The sequence below is a fragment of the Eucyclogobius newberryi genome, unplaced genomic scaffold, assembly GCF_026437365.1.
Source record: "Eucyclogobius newberryi isolate DKJ021-1_F unplaced genomic scaffold, fEucNew1.0.hap1 SCAF_4, whole genome shotgun sequence".
NCBI classification, from domain to species: domain Eukaryota; kingdom Metazoa; phylum Chordata; class Actinopteri; order Gobiiformes; family Gobiidae; genus Eucyclogobius; species Eucyclogobius newberryi.
The window spans coordinates 32705485-32728871 of record NW_027316056.1 but is presented as its reverse complement, the minus strand read 5'-3'; the positions used below and the strand labels follow the sequence as shown (position 1 = coordinate 32728871).

Here is a 23387-nt window from a genome sequence, read left to right as displayed (position 1 = left end):
CTTGTTGAAGTTGCTTCTAAATGGTGCTGCCCGGTGGTGGAGTGGACATACGGCGCCAGGCTCCACGTGCGTCCTGTCATTACCTGCTGTGACCACCAAAACGCCCGCCAAACATGCTGGATATTGACAGGAACTAGAATAACGTAGATCGGCTGCACACTACATAGTTTTAGCCTAATATTTCACAGACAGTGCAATTCTGTTACCAATAATTGTTGGGTCACGGCTCCAAAACCTCAAATTATAAAATTCCGACATGTCAAAGCGCATGACGCCAACACAGAGTTTTCCCCTGATCATCGCTGCAATGACTCTAACGTACTCCTTCCTTAAACCTCGAACACGCCGCTTCTGTGGACTTTACTATCTGGAATTAAACCACATACATTTCTCCTTTTTATTTAATTTTCACGGTAAATAAGAGTGCATGTAAAAGCAGCTGATGCACATGGCATGTAGCGTGAAACAAAGAAGGGTTGCAAAATATCCTCATGTCTGTAGTCTGCACACCGTGACTTTAAAATCCTCCAGTGCCGAGGTTCTCAAAATGGGAGTCGCACCCGTATGCGGGGTGCACTGTGATAAAATGTGAATGTATGATTATATTTCTGTGATGTATTTTATCTGCATAATAGTGATATTTTATCTGCATCATTAGTCTAAGAGAAGAACGGGTGTGTGACAAACTGCATTTGTGAAGGTATCATAAAGATGGGCCAAAGAATGTTGCCCCAGGGGGGGAGTTGCACCCCCCCTTGCAGGCTTTATCTCTACGGAAAAATACCAAGTGCCTTGATGTGAGGCTGACCAATGAGAAATGTGACCCGCCTATTCCAGAATATCTAATAAAACCAACCAGCATGGGAAAAAAGGCTCCTTACAACGGCCTGGCTGACACAGCCCAGCGTTTTCTCCCAAGCTTGCCATACAAATGTCTGATATTTCTGTGTCGTTTCATATTCTAAGTTGAATTGTGTTCTCGATGTGTTACGGAATAGCATCGGTGTTTGTCTCATCCCGTGACATGCACTCAGAGACGCTCGTGTGTGTTTGTGTTGAGTCATAAGTTCATAGCTTCATGCACAAAGAAAAACTGTGAATGACTTTAAAAACAAATGCCATTTAGCCCATTTAAACTCTAACCAGTGCTGTTATTTAAGGGTATGTGATAATGTAGTTGCCATTTTTATTGTTTTATTTGAACATACTTTATAATATCTCGAGGCTGTATACTTTTTTTGTCTGCACCAGCAAAAAGTTTGAGACTAACATGATGGCCTGCAAATCTGCTTATTTTTTTCAGTAAATACATCATGTCCCTAGAATGCATAACCCACACGCAGAACGATCTGAGCTGCAGAGCGGCCGACAGCGGTCCATATCTGCGCGCCGCAGCGACATTGGAAGGCCGTGGAGTGTAACCGAAGCCCACCATCAGCAGATACGGCGGGCACATGTTCAATCCTCCACACTCGGATGCCACGCAGATGTGCAGCCAGCGGGGGCCCCTTTCTGCACGGCTGCTGTTCACTATCGCTGCACACATCTCAAGTGGACTTTCCTTCATGCTCCAACGACGGACTCGACAAGCTAACCAGCCTCGCACTGCAGAAAAGATCATTCAGGCCTGGCAATGTGATAGTCCGGTATTTCCTTTTCGAATGCAGGATCAGGATACTTTCTACGCAATTCATTTCTAAAACCTTTTCTAAATATTTAAATTAGAGACGTTTATTGTTCAAACTCAAAGGAAGTCGTCTCCTGAGTCTCCTCTCAATCAAATATCATTCTAATTGCAAACCAATTTTATGTATATTGTTTTAATTTGTAATATTTAGTCGAATACCAATCAAAGGTTATTCATAGTGCACAATTCAGAGTGCTTTACAATGTTAAAAACACATTTTTTAAAAAAGCACAATACAGTTTAATAAGAATATAAAACAGTGTATATTAAAATAAATCAATAAAAACATAAAAACAAATTGACATGGTATTTAAAATATCAGAAAACAGTTAAAAGCATTTCAGTCATAGGCGCGGCTAAACAAAAAAAAAATAAAAAATACCAATGCACATTAATTCATATCAGTTACATTGTGTGTTTTTGTGACTTTTTGATCATTAAAAAATCTCTTTTTAACCCACAATAGTTCACACATTTTAAAGGGGACTTATACAAACTTTATTGAGCTTCTAATCTTGTCACAACCCTGTTCATTAGTTTAGTCAAAAGTTGTATTTTGATGAATTCCTGCATGCCTTGTATTGTCTTGGTGACGCGTGCCTGGGGTTATGACGCGTCAGTTTGGACATTCGAGGAAAGGAGATAGTCTGTAATATAGCTAAAAACTGCGGGAATCAATCAAAAAAACACTCTGGGTACATATATGAAGCACAAATAGCAGTGTAAGAAGGTTAAAAGCTCTGAAAAGTTGATTTTGCATGTTATGGGACCTTTAAATACTCATAAACTCCCTGTTTCTATTCTTATTTCAAAGTGTTCTGTCTGGAAAAGACTAACCATTCTAAGCAGAGTTTGCGCTGAAATAGTGTTGCACGCCTTTGTACAACGTCAAAACAAAGTCATCACTCTTGTCAGCAATAGCAGTTCATTTACGGCTTCAAAATCGTATCACCGAATGCTAACTGCTAGCCGCCTTGACAAGTTGCTAACAGATGTTTCAGCGCGTCCGACAGCTTCTCAGCCGTGTCACGTTCGGTCACACGTTGAAGCTTCTCATTAGAGCCGTAGCCACTCGTTGCTTGCTGTTGATTTCTGACAGAATAAATAAAGACAATGTGAGAGATGTGAGAGCACTTCCCGGAGGTTCAGCGAAAGAGGATTTTTCTTTAACTGAGAGCGTCTTGCAGATCTCCCGCCGCTCTCCGTCTCTCAAGCGTTTCCTCTATCGGGTTCAGGGTTTTGGCGTTTGACATCCCTTTGTAGAATCGGATGGCGCCGCAAATTGAATTCTCTTTGTGCATCGCTTAAAGAACTATACGAGCTGCACCGACGTACGGAGACGGAAAGGTAATTCATCCCGTGCTCAGACAAAGCGTGAATCTGCTGTGTTTGTCGTTTGTAACGCTTGGGTCATAAAAGGCGCGGCTCTCGAAATAAAAGCACAATCCGTTCTCGGTGTGAAGATGACATATTTAACATAAACAAATAAATTGGATTTTTGGCACAATGTGTGTTGCCGCTTATTCATAAATGCTAATGGGGAAAATATGATTATTTCTGAGGGACACGTGGAGAAGGACTGGTCTGTAGCTGTTGGAACGTGTTTGAAGAATCCCATAGTATGTTACCGGTGCACAAATCTACTTTTACGCAATATATACTTTTACTACATTTGTGAAATATAGAGTAAGCTTGTTTCCTCGTATTGATCCATCACAATTTCCCATTGAATTTGATCTGAATGAAAATGTGACTAAGTGTTGTGGATTTTCTGAGCAGAGTTGTAATTTTGTCCAATTTATTTAGTTTACAAGTGTACAAGAGTAAAATTAATGTGTCACTCCCAAAGTGAAAAACACACATTTTTTACCAAACCAGGAGGAATACCATGACCTCTCTAAAGAGACACCGGTAAATGGGACAAGGCCTTATTTCAGGGGGTTTCAGTCTGAAAAGTGATCAAAGCGTTGACACTGTCGGGTTTTAAATATGTGAGAAAACAAGACAATGAAATGGTCGTAGTAAAAAGAGTTTATTTCCCTGACAATTGCAGCTAATACAAAATGTGTTTAAAGCGTTAAACTATCCCTCACAGTACATGACCAGCAGGAGCTCTGCCTGGCATCTCTCCCTCACACTCTTAACAGACACAGGAAAAATGAATATTAATGAAGGTTGAAATCTGGCCGGCCCCTCGTAGACTTCCTCGTCTTATCGATCAGCCCAGTTTTCCAGGACTTGTGAAACAGTCTCGAATTGAGGAAAGAGTCTTGGAGACACAGACTGCATGGTACGTATACACACAGGGTACATACATCTGTAAGAGTTAACCCTCTATGACAGGTGCACCAGGGAGTGTAAGACATGACAATGAACAGACTAAGAAGTTATATCAATATTAAAGGGGAATGAATGCACCCTTCAAATCCAGTGGTTAATGTAGATTCCTATTTGTTGTCCTTCCAAATGAATGTATCCTGAAAATAATATACAAAATTGTTTCATTTTCAGAGTTTGGAATATTTTTTGTTAATATGTTTTATCATTGTTAGCTAGGAATGACTGTTGATCAGTTGCACAGCCATCAAATAAAAATAGCAATTCAGGTAAAAAAAATAATGAAATTGATTGAAAACAGGATGGAACTTACGCTCTGAACAATCTCAAGAAAGGTTTCGGTACAGAACATCTATTCCTCTGACAGAAGAACGGCACCCACGGCCACAATGCTTTCTCCTTCTGTAAAAGAACAATGCCAAGTTTAATGCCAAACTATGGAATATTACAAGTCAATATATTGTAGGGCAAATAAAGAGTTACGATATCCTCATGCCACCTTTGGACGAAGTAAACACACTTGCAGTAATGTTGCTCCTTTAGCTATAATTTTCCCCGCTATGGCATCAAACGTATCTATCTCCATGCAGAATGTTTAGAAGTACGCTTTTAACGTTCTATTTCCATGGAATGATGCAGAAAGTTACGCACTGCTGCTTTAACAAAGTGTGTTCAGTGATATTTAATCACAGTTCCATTTTTTTCCTTCAATGTATTCTTTTTAAAACACACAGCAACACAAACTTACATGCAACAAACATGTAAAATCACAGTTCCAAAATGGATGATTAATTAACTCATTATTAATTCATAATGAGAGAACAAATATTGCTAAAATGGAGACGTGCTGGGGAATTTTTTAACAAAACAAAAGCCCTCCAGCTCTGAATGGTTATTGTTGTCAAAAGCAATAAACTTAAATCTCAACCAGAATAAATGTAACTAAACTGTGCGATGCTTTCAGACCTTTTCAAACTCTAACACGATCACAGATTAAAGAGATCATGTTTTTGTACCTTTGCTGGAGAGTGCCATCTTCTAATATTTCGTTCTCTTTGTTTGCGGACCAACTGTGCTAAATTCAAGGCAATCTTCTCCGGACGAACAGCCCAAGACAGATGGAGTGCTTTCATCCAGTCAGCAAATCACATTGTTTGAGATTGATGTTGTGGCGTTACCATTCTCCGCTCGGGCACACGCTGCTCCTCAGATCGCTGCGCGGTGGTCGGCCCGAAGCATAAATTGGCAATCGTACGAGAAAGCCGCCGTTCCAGATTGTTAAAAGACACAAAGAGGAACATTGACAAACTAAAATGTGACGTTTAAGAGCGGTGTGCTTGTGGAAAAACTCTAGTGTAGTGCTTGGATAACAGTTTTTGATTGGATATTGTATACTGGAGCCAAGGATTGTCCCGTCGCCAGCGTTATGTACTGGTCCTGGGTTGATCTGTGGAGGGAAATGGAATAACTCTGAGACTGCGGTGGTAAATATCAAAGTGACTTATTTATTTAAAAGATCTCCGAGGGTGATCTAAGCTGCACTCATTACTTTTGATGATTTGGGATTCTTGCAGCTCCTACACAGTAGTTGCTCCACGTGCAGTCTGAGCGAGGCATAACGGGATCTAATTGTCTCTCCCTGGCAGTTCCTTGTGCCAGATTGTACCAAATGTGAGACGAGTGCAGTTCGGGACCCGTCCAGGAAGATCTCCAAAGTCATTCAAACCAATGCAAGCTGTTGTACTGAGCCGCTAACGGTTCTACTTGTCCCAGACACAAAGGTGGTCTGGAGCGGCGTTCAGGTAAGCAGTCCACTGAAAATACGCTCCAAACCATCAATAAACCATCATTCAACAAATGTTTAGGAAATGTTATCTCTCTTTTCTTTCTTTTTTTTTACAAACAGCTGCTTTTAAATACGTTTCCGTGGGGGGAATCTCTGTTGATTCAATAGGAAACATCACTCCTAATATGTTTCCTGGTGTATTATGGGTATTTTAAGGCACACTAATTCAGAGTCTGAATGAAGGTTGTTGACATAACTTAAAATATAGCAGAAACAAGTTGATTGATTAATCGCAATTAATCGATTGTAGATTATAGTTGTCAACTAATTAAGGCAAGTAACCGTCAACTGGTCCATACATAAACTCCAAAACACGCCTTGAGCTTTGAAAAGAGGTTTTGTTACTCAGACAGAGCAGAATTCAACAAAACAAATGGTGTTGTCAATGTAAAATACTCCCCACCAGGATGTCCTCAAATGGCTTAAGTTCAGCTTTATCAGGGTAACATTTTGTAAATGTATTGTCTTCACTGGCCTTTTGTGTTCTAAAAAACGAGTTGATCAATCAGAATTGCTAGACTAATCGATTACCAAAATAATTGTTAGTTGCAGCCCTACAGTACATCGAGAATTATTTCTCAGACCTAAGGATTTGCCCCTCCCACTCAACAATGGCAGAGGCTGGAAAGAGAACATACCTTAGACCTCAAAGACAAGCTCATAGCGGGAACTATTACAACTCAACTCGAAGAGAGCCTCCTATCGGGAAAGTTCAAGATCTGTGAAGGTCATTTCACCCTGTTCCACCGAATAATGTGGCCAGTAAAGATGTATGAGATGAGTGTAACAACGGCTGAAAAATTGGATGGCTCTACACCATTTTAAATGGGCAGAAAGTGTAAAGCTGAGGACTGTGTGGACCACGCCAGAGTTCTCATGCCAGGAAGTTATTTGCAGCGTCCAACAAGGCTGTCAAGGGCTTGGCTGGGGAGAGACTGCGGCTTCACTGAAAGGGTGCAAGAAGATGGTAGTCTCAATGTGAAAGACGGAGGAGGACTCACTCTTAGTCAAATCTGTCAGCCAGGGCCAACAAGGGCAGTGGATAAGCTGGGAGGACATTCTGCCAAAACGTCCGGTAGAACGACCTATGGCATGTAATCTCTACCATCGCCATCCAATCTCTCAAGGTGGTTTGGTGCTGCAGAAGTGTGCAAACTTTGCAGTGTGGCTCAGGGAACTCTCCATCATACCCTGAGCAGCTGCAAAACCGTACTGTTCCAGGGACTATTTAGGTGGAGGCTTGACCACGTGCTAAGGAAGCTGGAAGCTCACTGTGAGTCCTGGTCACTGAAAACAACCAAAACAAGCTCTGTTTTTGTAACACCACATACAGCAGTCGACAGTCCTTACTCCTAGTCCAGATTGGGAGTTGTTGGTGGACCTTGGAAATAAACTCAAGCTCCCTTTGGCCATCACCACCACAACTCAGAGACCTGACATTTTCTTGTGGTGTAAGATGTAAGCAGGTCTGATTGAACAAACAGTCCCCTGGGAGGAGGCCATGCAAGAGGATTATTAATGAAAAAGGGACCTCAGAGTGCAGAGCCAACAGGTGAAGGGCGATAATCTACCCAGTTCAAGTTGGATGCTGAGGTTTTGCACGTCTCTCTCAGCTGAACCTTTCCTAAGAGATGCTGGAGCCAAAACAGGGAATCTGAAGAATGTTCTAAAAGAGCTGGACCTGGAGGCAGAAAAGGCCAGCTTTTGGCTTTGGCTGTGAAGAGACGACAAAGCCACTATGACTCGTAGAATAGAGTACAATTTCACTAAGATCCACTTGTAATAAAACAAGTGCATGTATTTGACTGGTTTTAATGCCACTGTTCTGACCGTTCTGTCAACTCTGGATGGTTCTGCTGCAGAAAAGGTAAGCAAAGATGACTATAGGACATTGAGGAATTGGAGTGACAGCAGAGAAAAGCCTTTGTGTTCCTGTTTGCAGTAGCTTTATAATACTTATCTGAGCATGTCTGTAACATGGCTCGCTTTCTGCTGTCGTAAAGAAGTTTTTGGATTATTCTGTATTCCTCCGACCGCTCTTGAAGCACATCCGATAATTGGTGTGAATCTGTCGTGTTTGGTATTATGCTGGTGACAGTTTGTCAATCATTCCTTTGGACGTTCCTTTAGCTGACAGTGTTCATGACCCTCTCAGCTGTGCAGTCGTCTGTTTCTCTGTTCAAGAAACCAGAGTGAGAGATTGGTGCAAATTTGTCCTGCATTTGATACTAGAGTGTTCAGGAAACCATTGAATATACCCACTGTGCTGTAGCTATTACACTATTACACTATTACACTATTACACTATTACACATATACTAAACAGAAATATAAAAGCAACACTTGTTTTTTCTCCCATTTTTCATGAGCTGAAATGAGCATACAAAGAAACGCTTTCTACATACACAAAATATACACTCATCTTATCTTATCTTAACATCTTTTTTACTGAGCAATTAAAAATAAATACCACCACCATTTTCCTCGTGCAGTCCAACACATCTCCTTCGCATAGAGTCGATCAGGTTGTTGATTATGGCCTCTGGGATGTTGGTCCACTCCTGGCTGGACAAAGATGTTGGATATTGGCAGGAAGTGGAACACGCTGTCGTATTCGGGTGAGTGTGCCGGCCACGCAAGAGCCGGGATGTGTTTTCAGCTTCTAGGGATTGTGTACAGATCCTTGCAACATGCATTATCGTGCTGCAACATGAAGTGATGATTGTGGATGAATGGCACAACAATGGACATGTTTGAGATGCTCTGGACCGGCACATATGCAGATACACGCTGTAATACACATATACATATACACGCTGTAATACACATATACAGATACACGCTGTAATACACATATACAGATACATGCTGTAATACACATATACAGATACAAGCTGTAATACACATATATAGCTACACGCTGTTATTCACATATACAGATACACGCTGTTATTCACATATACAGATACATGCACATATACAGATACACGCTGTTATTCACATATACAGATACACGCTGTTATTCACATATACAGATACACGCTGTTATACACATATACAGATACACGCTGTTATACACATATACAGATACACGCTGTTATACACGCATCTGGCGTGTAAACCCGCCAGATACTGAATCCCCCAGACCCTCACAATAAAGCAAATCCGAGCATTTCAGAGTGTCCTTGGGAGCAAATGAGAGCAAAATCAAAAAAATCAAAGTGTTTATAGCGTACACTGTAAAGAATTTCCCTGTTAAAAAACAGTTAAGAGCTGGCAGTATAGTTGCCATTATTTAACTGTTAATTTAACAGGGCATTACTGTCGCAAATTTAACAGCTTATTACTGTTCATGAAATAACATTAGGTCATTGTGATTTCATTGATTTAACTTTAATTTGCCGTTAAATCTAATTTCAAAAACAGTATAATAATGTTCTTTTTTTTTTAAATATATTCAAAAATATGTGAATGTTACAAAGAAACAACAATTGTGCATTATTTTTGATTGTTTTATTAAACAAATCAATATAATTGGCAGTGAATAATAACAAAATAAAATAGTAACATAAAAACACCGCAGCAGCAGGATTTTATAAAATAAAGTGCTATCAAGGTGGTGCTCCGCACATCAGATTCTGTGCCAGGTGCGTAGGAAAAAAGGCGTACGTGACGCTAAATGTAATAGGAAAAGGATTCCTTCAATAGGAAAAGGATTCCTTTTCCTATTGCATTTAGCGTCACGTACGCCTTTTTTCCTACGCACCTGGCACAGAATCTGATGTGTGGGATTCCTTTTCCTATTATAAAATAAAGTGCAAATTCTATACTGCATGTCATTTTTCACACCTTCTTAAAGATACAGCCAACTTACAGCCAACTTACAGGCAACTTACAGCCAACGCTGATGCAGAGGAACAAAGTCACCTGAGAAGAGGAACATTCTCTAGTGTCACATTAGGTTCTTTGGGATTGAAGCGTTAAATGAAATCCCATTCAAAGTCCATGAGCTTCCTCAATAGTGTGGAGACACGTGGGTTTACGGTGGATGTCTTTTTCACCGTCACTTTCCCGTTTTTTTTGGAGACGACCTCTCCCCTTGTGATCTTGGTGCCCCTTTCAGGGTTTATCCCTATGTAACGCCTGGAAAATAGAAGAGGCATAAAGTCAGGAAATCTATTACTTCGAGAACATAACTTCTATTCATTTCTATAATAATTACTGTTCTAACCTTTGAATGAACTCCAAAGTGCAGACTGCCTCGTCTGGGTACTCCAGGTTAAAATTATAATAGGTGGAAAATACAGCTGCAAGTCCTGTCCCGAAGGTTGGCTGGATCCCATCAGAGACGATGCTGCCCTCAAGGCTCACTTTCCATTGCCTGATGCAGTTGCCACCAGTGTCACCTGAAACTACAATGGTTTTAGTGTAAATATAATATAGTCAGTATTTATTCTGCTGTCAAATGACAATATATAAATCCTTCAAAATACAGTTCTAACCCTAACCCTTCTAACCCTTCTAACCCTAACCCTCTAACCCTTCTAACCCTTCTAACCCTTCTAACCCTTCTAACCCTCTAACCCTAACCCTCTAACCTTTCTAACCCTAACCCTAACCCTAACCCTAACCCTTCTAACCCCCTCTAACCCTAACCCCAATCACAATGTTTCGACACACCACTGCACACTGGGCACGGGTAGGGTTCAGCTCATTTTTTCTCATTTTGTCTGCAATTATCCTCACCATTTGTCGGCGTCCTCCTGGTGACGCCTTTTTTTCCTCTACAATAGCAGATTGTATGTCTGCTGGCATGAGATTCCAGGGAACTTGGAAGGTTTCTGGCCATGTTTTTAGTATTTGGGAGGTGCCTGGACTTTCCTCAGATTCGCTAGAGAATGGGTGGCAGGATGAGGATGAGGATGAGCTGCATGGACTTGGGATTGGTACAATGATGGTGTCATCAGCCAGGGCGCATGTCAAATCTTCAAGATTCAGCGTTATGGATTCCGTCACTAAATTGGACACATCACATAAAACAATAGGGATATGAAGAAAAAGCAATGATAAGATGTAAAAAAAAAAATCTAATAATAATAATGATGAAAATAAAATAAGTTTAAGCAGTACCCATTTTGAAGGCCTCCATCAGTTTTCTTTGCTGAATAACGGGTAGAACATCTTTGATATCCTCTTGTTGTAAATACTTCAGGTCATCAATGCAGTCGATACCAGAGCTAACAAGTCGCTCCATTATGTTTTCTTGGGTCTCCTCTGAACAGGTTGGTAGGGTCCTTTGGATGATACTTCGCAACTCATTTAAAGTTGACATTGTCTTTAAAAAGGAAGAAATGAATGGTGAGGAACAATAATTGGCATCTGACACCATGTGTACTGAGGTAAAGGGTAGTAATCAACTTAGGTAAATAGTTGGGAATTTTTGTGTGTCTTATAAACTCCATTGGCGTGCCGGACAGTTTGCCACAAATATTGCATGGAGATACCATTATTGTTGGTGGTCTTTCACAGATGAATCAAATAATAGTAAACTTACTATTTTTTGCAAAACAGAATCTGGGTCTGTAAAGTGAAGGAAGAAAACAATTAATTCGACCTTAACAAACAGTGGATAAATGAACAGTATATCAATGTATTTAAAAAAAATATGGAACTTTAACATTCTTGTTTGAAATGCACATTTGGCTGTCACGTCTTAGGACAGCCAAATGGAAAAAATACTAAATTCAAAAACGACTTGTGTTCGTCAATTTGAAAGCCAACGCATACGTCAACACACTGAACCGCACTTAACGGAAACATACATTTTTGGCGTTTTAAACCGAACTTAAAACTATTAGAAAAAGCTTTAGTTGTAGTCATCTGGACTCAGTTTGAAAAAGTAGACGTTTCGACTCTCATCCAAGAGTCATTGTCAATAACAGAATTTAGGTTGAGAACTCCGATATTAATACTGTTCTGTGGTAAGACCCGCCCATTGGGAGGAGTACAGTATTAATATCGGAGTTCTCGACCTAAATTCTGTTATTGACAATGACTCTTGGATGAGAGTCGAAACGTCTACTTTTTCAAACTGAGTCCAGATGACTACAACTGAAGCTTTTTCTACTATGGAACACGCCTGGACGAATGAGGGATTACACCGACATATTTCCAAGAATTTTGGGCCTAAAACCTTGGATTTAGTTCGGGAACTCGAATCTGTAGCCAGGAAACTAGCAGACAACAGGAATCACTTGAGGTTCAATCTTAGATGCAGACAGAACAACATGATCCCGAAGAGCCTGCAGATCAAATCACCGGTCAGAGGACACAGAGCAGAGAGGATTTGGAGAAGGAGCCTTATGCAGATGCTCAGTGAAAGGATCCAGGAAAACAACGTCAGAATTGATAAATTGAAAGGCAGAACAGGAACTTTACAGGAGAAATTAACCAGCATACTCCCTGAAGAAGCTTTCAAAAGAGTGCTGGAGTTTACACAGACAGCACAAGAAGCACAGCACAGGAAGAGCAAAGAACGCCAAATCAAGAAGTTCAACATTCTTTTGAACAAAAAGAATGCAGGTGAGGTCGAGCTAGACATTAGGACTGAGACAGACAAATTAGCGACCAGCAAAAACAATTGGATTAAGAACCTATCAGATCGTGTTCTGACACAGGCAGAAAAGGAGGTGCTCTCTAAAGGGCTCAACTTTTCTGTCACCTCTAAACACATCCCTACAGAGGACTACATCACAGCCACTGAAACGGCAATTAGAAACAACAAAATGACTGAATCGGAGGCTGCAGACCTGAGGTTACGTGTCACAGCGACCCTGAAGAGTGCCAAACCACCGCCTTCAAATATCACAGCTGAAGGAGGTTCCACTCAGACCCATAGTGTGCAGCACAGATTCCATCACTTACAATGTGGCCAAGCATTTAACAACTATATTGGCTCCGCTTGTGGGGAATTCGGTACATCATGTGGATAACACGCACAACTTTGTGGATAAAGTGAAACATCTCCAACTGGACCCAGATGACCTCATGGTTTCATATGATGTGGTGTCCCTGTTCACCTGCATCCCGACCTCTGATGCAGTAGCAGCAGTGAGGACCAGACTGCAGGAAGACACCACCCTACAGGAAAGGACCAAACTGACACCTGAACACATATGTAAACTGTTGGACATCTGTCTGAACACCACTTACTTTCAATTCCGGGGACAATTTTACAGACAGATTCATGGCTGTGCCATGGGCTCGCCCGTCTCTCCCATAGTGGCCAACCTGTACATGGAGCACTTTGAGAAGAAGGCACTGTCCTCATTCTCAGGCATAGCCCCAAAGCTGTGGCTCCGCTATGTCGATGATACTTTTGTAACAATTAAGAAACAAGAGCTGGAAACCTTCTCTGATCACATCAATGCTGTGGACCCACATATCAGGTTTACAAGAGAAGACGCTAAGGAGAATCGCTTGGCCTTTCTTGATTGTTCCACGATCAGAGGAGAGGACGGGAAACTCCAAATAGAAGTATATAGGAAACCTACACAGACGGACCAGTATCTGCTCTTTGGTTCCAACCACCCACTACAGCACAAGCTGGGTGTGATCAGAACCTTACAACACAGAGCTCAAGGTGTGCCCACCAGCTCAGAGGGCAAGAAGAAAGAGGAAAAACATGTCCGTAATGCCCTCTCAGCCTGTGGTTACCCTGCTTGGGCCCTCAACAGAGTGAAGAGAACCAAGAAGCAGGACAAAAGGCAAACTGAACAGAGAAGGAAGGGTGTTTCTATCCCTTATGTGTCTGGCCTGTCGGAAAAACTGCAGAGAATTTTTAGACAACACGAAGTCCCTGTTTATTTTAAACCAGGCAACACTTTAAGACAAAAACTGGTTCACCCAAAGGACAAATTGCCGACTCAAAAACAGAGCAATGTAGTTTATTCGATCCAATGCAGTGAAGAAAGCTGTAAAGAACGGTACATAGGTGAGACGAAACAGCCTCTACACAAGAGGCTTTATCAGCACAGAAGAAATACTAGTTCAGGTCCACAGAGCGCCGTGCATCTCCATCTTGAAGCCTCTAATCACTCGTTTGAAGACGGTGAGGTGAAGGTTTTAAGCAGGGAGAAAAGATGGTTTGAAAGAGGAGTCAAGGAAGCTATTTTTGTTAAAAAAGAAAGACCTTCTTTAAACAGAAATGGAGGGCTAACGTTTAATCTTCCTGTTATCTATAATGGGTTACTGAACCCCTGGAAAGGTAAAGGACCAGGGAATTCGGATGCTAATCAGGTACTCAGGGTGGTTGAGCCAGGGTCTCACTAAGACAAAGAGGTTTTAACAGCCCATTAAGATTCTGAATAGGCTAGCTCGGTAGATACAAGGGGGGAGTTTCTGTTGAAACCAACAACTCTTTCTACTTCAGGAAGGCTCCTCCCAATGGGCGGGTCTTACCACAGAACAGTATTAATATCGGAGTTCTCGACCTAAATTCTGTTATTGACAATGACTCTTGGATGAGAGTCGAAACGTCTACTTTTTCAAACTGAGTCCAGATGACTACAACTGAAGCTTTTTCTACTATGGAACACGCCTGGACGAATGAGGGATTACACCGACGAACTTAAAACTAGTTTTACCTGCCCATTATAGATAAAAGCAAGTAGTGCGAGGTTGTGTGAGGAGAGGTAACGCAGTAGTTTTAGCAGACATGTTTATCGTGAGTTTCCCGGGCACATTGAAAAAAGAGGCGTTGCTTCCTCGGTCTCCCGCATCTCATCCTCACTTCAGAGTTAAAAGTGGCGCATCTGTTCTACTGTAGAGATCTGCTGTTCCTACCGGAGAAGTCCAAAAAGCCTCATTTCATTTCAGCCACAACGCATGAGTCCAAATTCAACAAGTAGCACTGTAGGTGCGGGCACGAGCGCGGGCTGCTGAGCAGGGACGCCCCGGTACGTGAGGCGGCGCCCCGGTACGTGAGGCGGCGCCCCGGTACGTGAGGCAGCGCCCCGGTACGTGAGGCGGCGCCCCGGTACGTGAGGCGGCGCCCCGGTACGTGAGGCGGCGCACACGCGTTCCGGGGTGCTTGACGCTGTTGGGGTGTTAATGGCAAACATATACACTTATACAGTAGACTATATAATGAACAAATGGCTGCGGAGCAAAGCAACTGGGACAGTACTGCGCGCTGCAGGCGGACACGGGTGCATTGGGTCTTGCTCGTGTGTGCGCGCGCCACAGTGAACGTAACCCCGGTTAAACCAATGGATCCATGGGCGATTCACGATTGAAAACGAGAAAATAAGCAAATTCTGTGGGAGAAAGTTTTCTCTCCTTACCTTCCCACGGCCGAGCCAAATGCAGCCAGATTATAGAAAGGAATAAATCCTTTCGCATCTGGCTTCTAGTAGTTTAAAACATAACGACGTAGTGCTATGTGCTACAAAAACTCACATAATATTGATTAATATTGAAATTTTACTTACCAATTACTCAGATGAACGCTGGCGATCTGGCACATGGAGTTGGTGTCTTCGCATGCTAGGTAGCAGCCAAATTTCCCAGAATTCCAAAAATACAGTATTACCCCGTTTAGGACAGATTCTGACAATGAATTAACAGTATGGAATAGTTTGTTTGAATTACATTACAGTGCTGGTAAAAAACAAACCAAAGCTTGTATTTTAAACAAAACACATAGTAAAAAAACTATTTATAACCGTATTTCAAAATAACAGTTTATTAATGCTGAAATATAGGTGTAAATTTACATAAATTTGTTACAGTGTATATCTTTGTTCAGTGTGGTTGGTGAGATCTCATCTGTCTCAGCAGATTGACCAATGTTCAAAACCATGCATCAAACAATTGGCTTAAAGAACTTTCTATTCAAAATTAATTTCAAGTAATATGTGTCGATTCAATGCTTATTTTACTCCCATAACATTCGTTGAGCCTTCTGTCGGTCTGGACAAGCCTTTTTTTTGTTTGCAGTTTTGTCATTTTTAAACCTTTTCACAATAAAGGCTCATCTACGCTCCATTTTTGTACATAAACAGCCCAGTGCATTCAAAGCGTGGCTACTGTCGCTCCATTTATACTACAACTGTTTCTAACGTCTATCTATGTTCTATTAAATAACCAGCAGGGCGCTCTCAAAGTAGGTTAGGCAACGGACTAAAACTAAAGAGAATTGACAAAACAAAGATTTCCCACGTCAGTTTTTCATGCAGATGGTTTTATTTTGTAAAGGCCAGAACGAAACAAAGCAAAGCAATGCACTGAATCTAGGGGATGCTGCTTAATAATCAAACCTCATTAAACTGTTGCACCTCGATATTTTTTCTAGTCATCTTTTGTGTACGGGAGTGCTTCCATTGTTCTGTTTCCTTGCTCATTTATTCAGCGCTTCCATTTGTATAATGCATGAGGGAGATGTGTTGCCAGTTTGAGCAGTGCTTTGTAAAACGTCTAAGTGATGGTTACGGCTTTGTATTGTCTGACATCTGCAAAAGAGCAGCCAAATCCATGCAATTTACGCCAGCACAAATCCATGTAATAGAGACGAGTCGGGTCGGCAGAGGGCGCAGAGGTGTTCGAGGTTAAACGGAGCAGCAGGCCAACAACTTCACCAGACCCCGGCCAAAACAAATGCCACTATCAGGGCTCGAACTCACAATCCTAAAGTCCATTGACTAATGCTCTGCTGACTGGGCTAGTCATTCAATTAATTGACAGTGACTGTTTTTGGAATGATTCTGATCTTTGTAGAAAGTGAAAGTCAGTCTTACCTTTTATTTAGCAGACACCTGCCTCAGTGAGCTGTTTGTCCTGTAGTTTCTCTGCTTTAGCTATATGATGAATAAAACCTGAGCCACTGCTACAACCACAATGAATCCATGGTTTGGACGATCATGTGCTTTGTTTTTCAGCAAATGTTCTGAATGTCTCTTTTTTCCAGTCGATCTGCTCTTGTGTCCTTCACTTTTTGTAAAACCTCAGTTAAATGATGTAGAAAAGGCCAAATTGGTCAGATTGCATGACGTGCTTTCTACGCTCCCGCCCACTTTCTACATGCAGCCAATCATACATCAGTTCAACAAAAATAACCAATGAAACGTCATGATGTATTTTTAAAAGATTAAAAGATCCGGGGCTTTTGGACAAAGATCCGGGGCTCAAGCCCCAAAGCCAGGGCCTGGCTCCGCCCATGGTCTTAACCTTAAACTAGGACGTGTAGGCAAATGCTAAGGGCGCACAACGTCCTGTGTGCAGCGGCAATGAATGACACTTAATTAGCTGCATGCGCCTGATCACGGTGCGATAGAAAAGACTTTGAAGACAGTTTGGAATTTTAAAATATCAACATTATCTTTGTTCCATCCACTTCTTCACAAAATTACAAGGACAAACAGCTGATAAACGAATGCAACTGTTTCAAATCCAGGACCAGGAGTGCTGGATTTGTGTTACCCAATCATTTACAAGATTGGGTAACACAGCTTTAGCTTACTGTGTGTATCATTAAAAAATATCTTCTACATTCTACATAGCCTGATCCCAATGATTTTGCTGTAAAACCTTTTGACTCAGAGATGTCATCTTCAAACATAGTCATAACACAGCCTCGTTCTGAGACAGGAGGGCGTTTCCCTGAGGGACTCAATTAGCGCTTGGCACAATCCTGTTTCATCTGCTCCTAATCTCCCTCTGCACTGTCTCCTTCTTGATCTGCACCACTTCTGCTCCACATTCCGAGCTCTGGTCTCCTGGATTCTATACCAGAGTGCGATTTCACTGACTGTAGTGCTTTTGAAGGTCAGCGGCAGGTTGAGGCTCAAAGGAAACCTCACTTAACTTACATCCATTGTTCACACTCCTTTCTTCCCATAGTCAAAGCTCGCGGGGAGATTTAACACAGGGCCAGGGCTGAATTGACAGTAAAAACAAGGAAGGAACCACAAAAAAAACTCTGCTTTTGTTGTTGATATTTAACCAGCTGCTGTTAAGACAAGATATTCAATGCACATATTCTGGGAAGACTCCAAAAGACCAGATATAAACTCAGTCACAAAGTCAGTATTTTTACAGAGCCGTGACTAAAGTAGCGTTCAGAGGATTATATTAGCTTTGTTTCTAATTATAAAGGGTTCAAAGCATTTCTTTCATACACTTTGTTTGTAGCAAATTGCAAAAACCCATTAATACAATATTATAATAGTTTAAAAATGGAAAATGTGGATGTCTGATGCTTGCAACAGCGGCAACAAATATTGAGATTGTATTTTGCTTTACAACTTCTCTGAAACGTTTGGTCACCTCACTGGAATCTGACCTTAATTTTGGCAAAATTTATGGATTACGGAGCCCAAATTCTCCTGTGAGCTGTAAAATCGCCAATAGTCCGGTGTAGCTTTCCAACCCAACCGAGTTTAGGGGAGATTTGGGTTTAGTGTGTCACGGGAAGGAGGTCACATTGTTTTTTATAGCTACACCAGGGGGCGCTGTTTCTTGCCATTGTTGACATCGGCTCAGCGTTCTGTTTATTCTCCCCTTATATGTTTCCAATCACACAAAAAACATTGAAATGAGAAGACAATGAGGTAGGTATGTGTCATTTTCCAAGGGTTTTGTGTATTTGTTGAAAAGTTTGGAGGTTATTAGAATCTGAATATTATAGTTTATCTAGTTAAAAGCTGAAACTAGTTGAATCTAGCCATCTTTAGCTGATATATTGTACAAATCAGGAGCTTTTTTAGAGCCTAGAGCTACAACACTGTGATGATTCCTCCGTTTTACAGCTTGATACAAATCAAAAATCACAAACAAACACTCACGTGCACAGATTCATTCATTGGAACATATTGGCAAGTGTTTACAAACCTATTGTATCGTTTAATCATCATTTTCTAAAAGCGTTTTTTGACTGAAACAACAGGAATAACCGAGTGTGACAACTGACCCGACAACTGACCCTGACGTCGGGCAATTTGTCACAGTGGATTTTATTATCTTTAACAGTTAATACATTTTTATCACGATAAGAGATACAAGTCAAGAGTTCACGCTTTTCTTACGGATGACTCGGGGTGTGTCTCGATGATGAGTCATTTCCTCTTGAGTAAAAAGTGTGACAACTAACCCCGGTCTCCCCCGTATTTAAGTTTGGAGAAATCAATGTCGGGCCGGGCAGAAGCCGCACTGATCTATTCCTCAGCGGCGGAAAAACAGGGTGAAAAGGCTTTGTGTGTCAAACTTTGTTAATCCACGGCTGTGCTTGAGAGCGGCTGCTACATCATGAGAGGGTGCGGCGGCGTGATGTCTGATACTGCTGATGCTGCACCTCGTTCCAAAGACCAAAGAAAACACACAAGAAGCCAAGTTAAGGTTAATTTTTTGTATTGTCCAACGTCCAAACCCAACACCATCCTATCGTTTCATTGCCATATGGATAAAAGAGAATATAGCAGTGTAAGTGCGGTGATGTCAGCGATAAAGGGGCTGTACCCAATTGTTTTCATGTAATAAAGTAATATAAAATAGCAACAACAGGTTTTACAAAAGCTTTATTGGCAGAATTCAACATTTCTGCTTTCGATGCTGGAGTGGAGCATTGTCTCTGCGAAACAAGAACAAGATAAGACCACTTTAATGGGGAAATTAAAATGTTGCAACACAGATCAGGCACAGAAACAAATAAGGCACAGAAGTATAATAATAAAGAAACAGATAACTTGTAGAAAAAACTCGTATAACTCTTATAACCCGCTAGATACGATTGCGAGACGAAGACGAAAGATATCGACAAACAATTGGACGGCATCTCCCTTTTCGGCCGACAAATCCACTCTGAATCGTTCTCATGAGATTGCGGCGGACACCATCCTTAATAGTCCCAATAAAGTCTGTCTCCCGCCATCTGGACGAAGATTTGTGACGCCTGGAATGAAGACCCAGCGAGCCATCAGATCGTTCGCCCCGCACCGAGGGAAGACGCTCGATCAACTCTATCCCTGGTCCTCTGCGACGACTCGTGGACTGTATTTCTGTTGTATTTGTTGTATTATTCTGCTGCCGGTATGTTTTCCTTACCTACAATTTTATGTGTTCTAAATAACATGTGTGTGTGTTTTCACGTTTATTTTAGCTACAGCGCCTTTAAACATTGGGCTCTGTGCGTTTAATTTGAATGACTGACAAAAACTGTGACATCTTCAGCCAAAGCGATGGCACGACACACATTATTGTCCAAGCACGTGTGTTTCTGAAGGACCAAATATAGAAAAAAGTACATATGCTGGTATAGATTTAAATGCCAACCAAGTCAAATCTGCAGTTTGACTTATACGTAGACGCTTTGGACCAGGGGTGTCAAACTCATTTGGGCCGCGGGCTGAATTTCGACGCTCAGGCTGTGTCGCGGGTCAAACATAACGTAAAATATAAAACTATTAAAAATATAAGAAATAAATAACTTTATATAGCCTACGCTGTTTTAAAGCCATTACTGGATCGATAAAAAAAAATTACAAAACGTTTGTTCTCATAAACTGAAAACAAGTGTAATTTCACCAACACTGTGCTTCAGTTTATGTGCATTACAACTTAAGAGTTGATCTACAGTTCTACACAGAGATAAACATTTAACTCTATAACAAAATAAACTTCTCAAGATCTAAAAAACCTTTTAAATGTACTAACTAACATCTCCATGTCTGTGTAGTTATCTGTACACCTGAACTGACTCACCACTAAACTTCTGCTCAAAAGTGCTTAAAGTGCAATTCTCCCTCGGCAGCTCACACAGCAGTGCAGCAGAGCCCCGTGGGGGAGGGGCGGCCACCGACGGCATTGTGGGACGCGTAGTTTTAGCAATAAAAACGGTTACGGATGTAACTACGGTTCTATGAATCGATTTATTTATTTTTAAAGTTTTTTTTTTTTTTTTAATAGAAATTTGAAATGTTCCGCGAGCCAGATTAAAACGTCTGGCGGGCCAGATTTGGCCCGCGGGCCAGAGTTTGACATCTATGCTTTGGACGCACGACATTAGCCTGGTGAATCCATTTACATTCAAAACCATCTAATTATTCCGTGAGTAAAACGTGAAGCGTGATTGTATTCCGTGCACTGCACATGTCGGGTGAGGGTGACGCCTCCGGGTGCTGTCACGAGGGTGATGGCTGTATCTGCGGTTGCCAGAGTGTCAGAAGAGGCCTTGGAGCCGCCTTCTGAACAGATAAATGGCATTGTACTTCCCCCGTGTTGAAAATAAGACTTCCTCTGCCTTCAGGAACAATCCTCCAGCGTTTGGTCGCAGTTTAATCATAGAAGGTCGTGTAGTGTGCTTTTGGAAGGACAATTTTGAGAAGGAACAATGGCTAAATACAACATACAAACTAAATAAACTGGTTGGATTATGAGATTATAAAGTGTTTTGGCCAAATAGCACCTGAGATTTAAGGTCTGCATTAGAAAAGGTGTAAACCAAAAAGGTAAAGGTATTACCAGATTATAACAGAATATCAAAGGAAAAGCTTTGATATGTTTAAGTATTTTTTCGGCCTGGAGAAACAGGACATTTATAGGTATTTACAAGAAATAAAACAAAGCAACGACCATTATAAACTCTAACTGAAATCTTTACATATCTAAATCAGAACTCTCAAGGGGAATAATATGAAAATCCGTAAATAATCTGGACAGCCAATCTACTGTCCAGATTATTAACTACTTAAATAAACTACAAAGTCACGTGTCTGGAAAGAATTCTGTTGGAAGAAAAAAACATTACACGGTGTCAAAGTGCTCACTATTCACAGGGAAACACTCACGTGTGTCAGTCAAGAGGCAAAACCATTATCATGTGTTCTGGGACTGTCCTGATGCTCAAAATTATTGGACAGAAATGAACAAGGAACTGCAGACTCCACCGTCCCACTCAGTTTGTTCATTACAGGAGAAGGAGACAGAACTCACCACTGTGGAGTGTAATCTGAAGTAGAATGAGATTATTGGATGTGAAGAAGCTCTGCCTTTTGTTTGTGTTCAAGGCTCTTTTTGGCATTTTAACTGATTATTTATCAAGTTTATTGCACATCAGTTCAAGTATTCACCGTTTGAGGTCTCAGGACATTTTTATCTTACATTGTATGTTCCATTTCATGCGTTTGGACCACATTTGGATCATGTTAGGAACACGATTGGACCACATTTGGATCATGTTAGGACCACGATTGGACCACGTTAGGACCACATTTGGACCACGTTTGGAACACGTTTGGACCACATTTGGAACACATTTGGATCATGTTAGGAACACGATTGGACCACATTAGGACCACGTTAGGAACACGTTAGGACCACATTTGGAACAAGTTAGGACCACGTTAGGAACACGTTAGGACCACGTTAGGAACACGATTGGACCACGATTGGACCACGTTAGGACCACATTTGGAACACGTTAGGACCACATTTGGAACACGTTAGGACCACGTTAGGAACACGTTAGGACCATGTTTGGACCACGTTTGGACCACGATTGGAACACGTTTGGACCACGTTTGGACCACGTTAGGAACACGTTAGGACCACGTTAGGACCACGTTAGGAACACGATTGGAACACGTTAGGACCACGTTAGGAACACGTTAGGAACACGATTGGAACACGTTAGGACCACGTTAGGACCACGTTAGGAACACGATTGGAACACGTTAGGACCACGTTAGGACCACGTTAGGAACACGATTGGAACACGTTAGGACCACGTTAGGACCACGTTAGGAACACGATTGGAACACGTTAGGACCACGTTAGGAACACGTTTGGAACACGTTTGGAACACGTTTGGAACACGTTAGGGACACGTTTGGACCACGTTAGGGACATGTTTGGAACACGTTTGGACCACGTTAGGGACACGTTTGGACCACGTTAGGGACACGTTTGGAACACGTTTGGACCACGTTAGGAACACGTTTGGACCATGTTTGGAACAAACAATGAATTAACTAATTCTGTTTTTCACATTTTCACGTCAATAAAAATCTGAGGCGCCTTCAATTCTATGCCTATAAAACATATTTTGGATTTGCCCAACTTTTTTGTACAACTAAGATTCAGTCACCGGAAATCCAAAATTGAAGCTAAATTAATGCATTTATAAATCAATACCCAATTCTCTGTGCTGGGCCTATTGTCTGCCAAGAATCTATGAATAGCAATCTGCAGGAATTATGAGATAAATGGTTTTATTACAATGCGTGCGTGAGCTGTGAGGGGGAGAAAAAAGAAGGGATCTGTGCGTATTTGTCTGTCAGAACAAATCATGTTTCACTTTCCAAAACTGCCTGGGCCGGTATAAATTATTCATGACTTGGACAATAAACCAGTGGCCTGAATGACAGCGCTGGACTCGCATGGCAGTTATCGACTCACACAACAGCATAAGAGGCACGGTAATAGAAATAGACCTCCATAAAAACGAGAATAATTAATTTCACCCAA

General features: G+C 41.5%; 1 protein-coding gene across 1 annotated transcript; it reads right to left on the bottom strand.

Moving 5' to 3' along the window:
- Positions 1-9850: 9850 nt before the first annotated feature.
- LOC140378017 (uncharacterized) lies at positions 9851-11278 on the bottom strand. Its single transcript, XM_072463647.1, has 4 exons — positions 11001-11278; positions 10511-10885; positions 10102-10276; positions 9851-10013 (listed from the first exon to the last, which is right to left on the bottom strand). The coding sequence occupies exons 1-4, from the start codon at positions 11257-11259 to the stop codon at positions 9851-9853; spliced, it is 972 nt and encodes a 323-aa protein (XP_072319748.1). The 5' UTR covers positions 11260-11278.
- Between the last annotated feature and the right edge of the window lie 12109 nt (positions 11279-23387).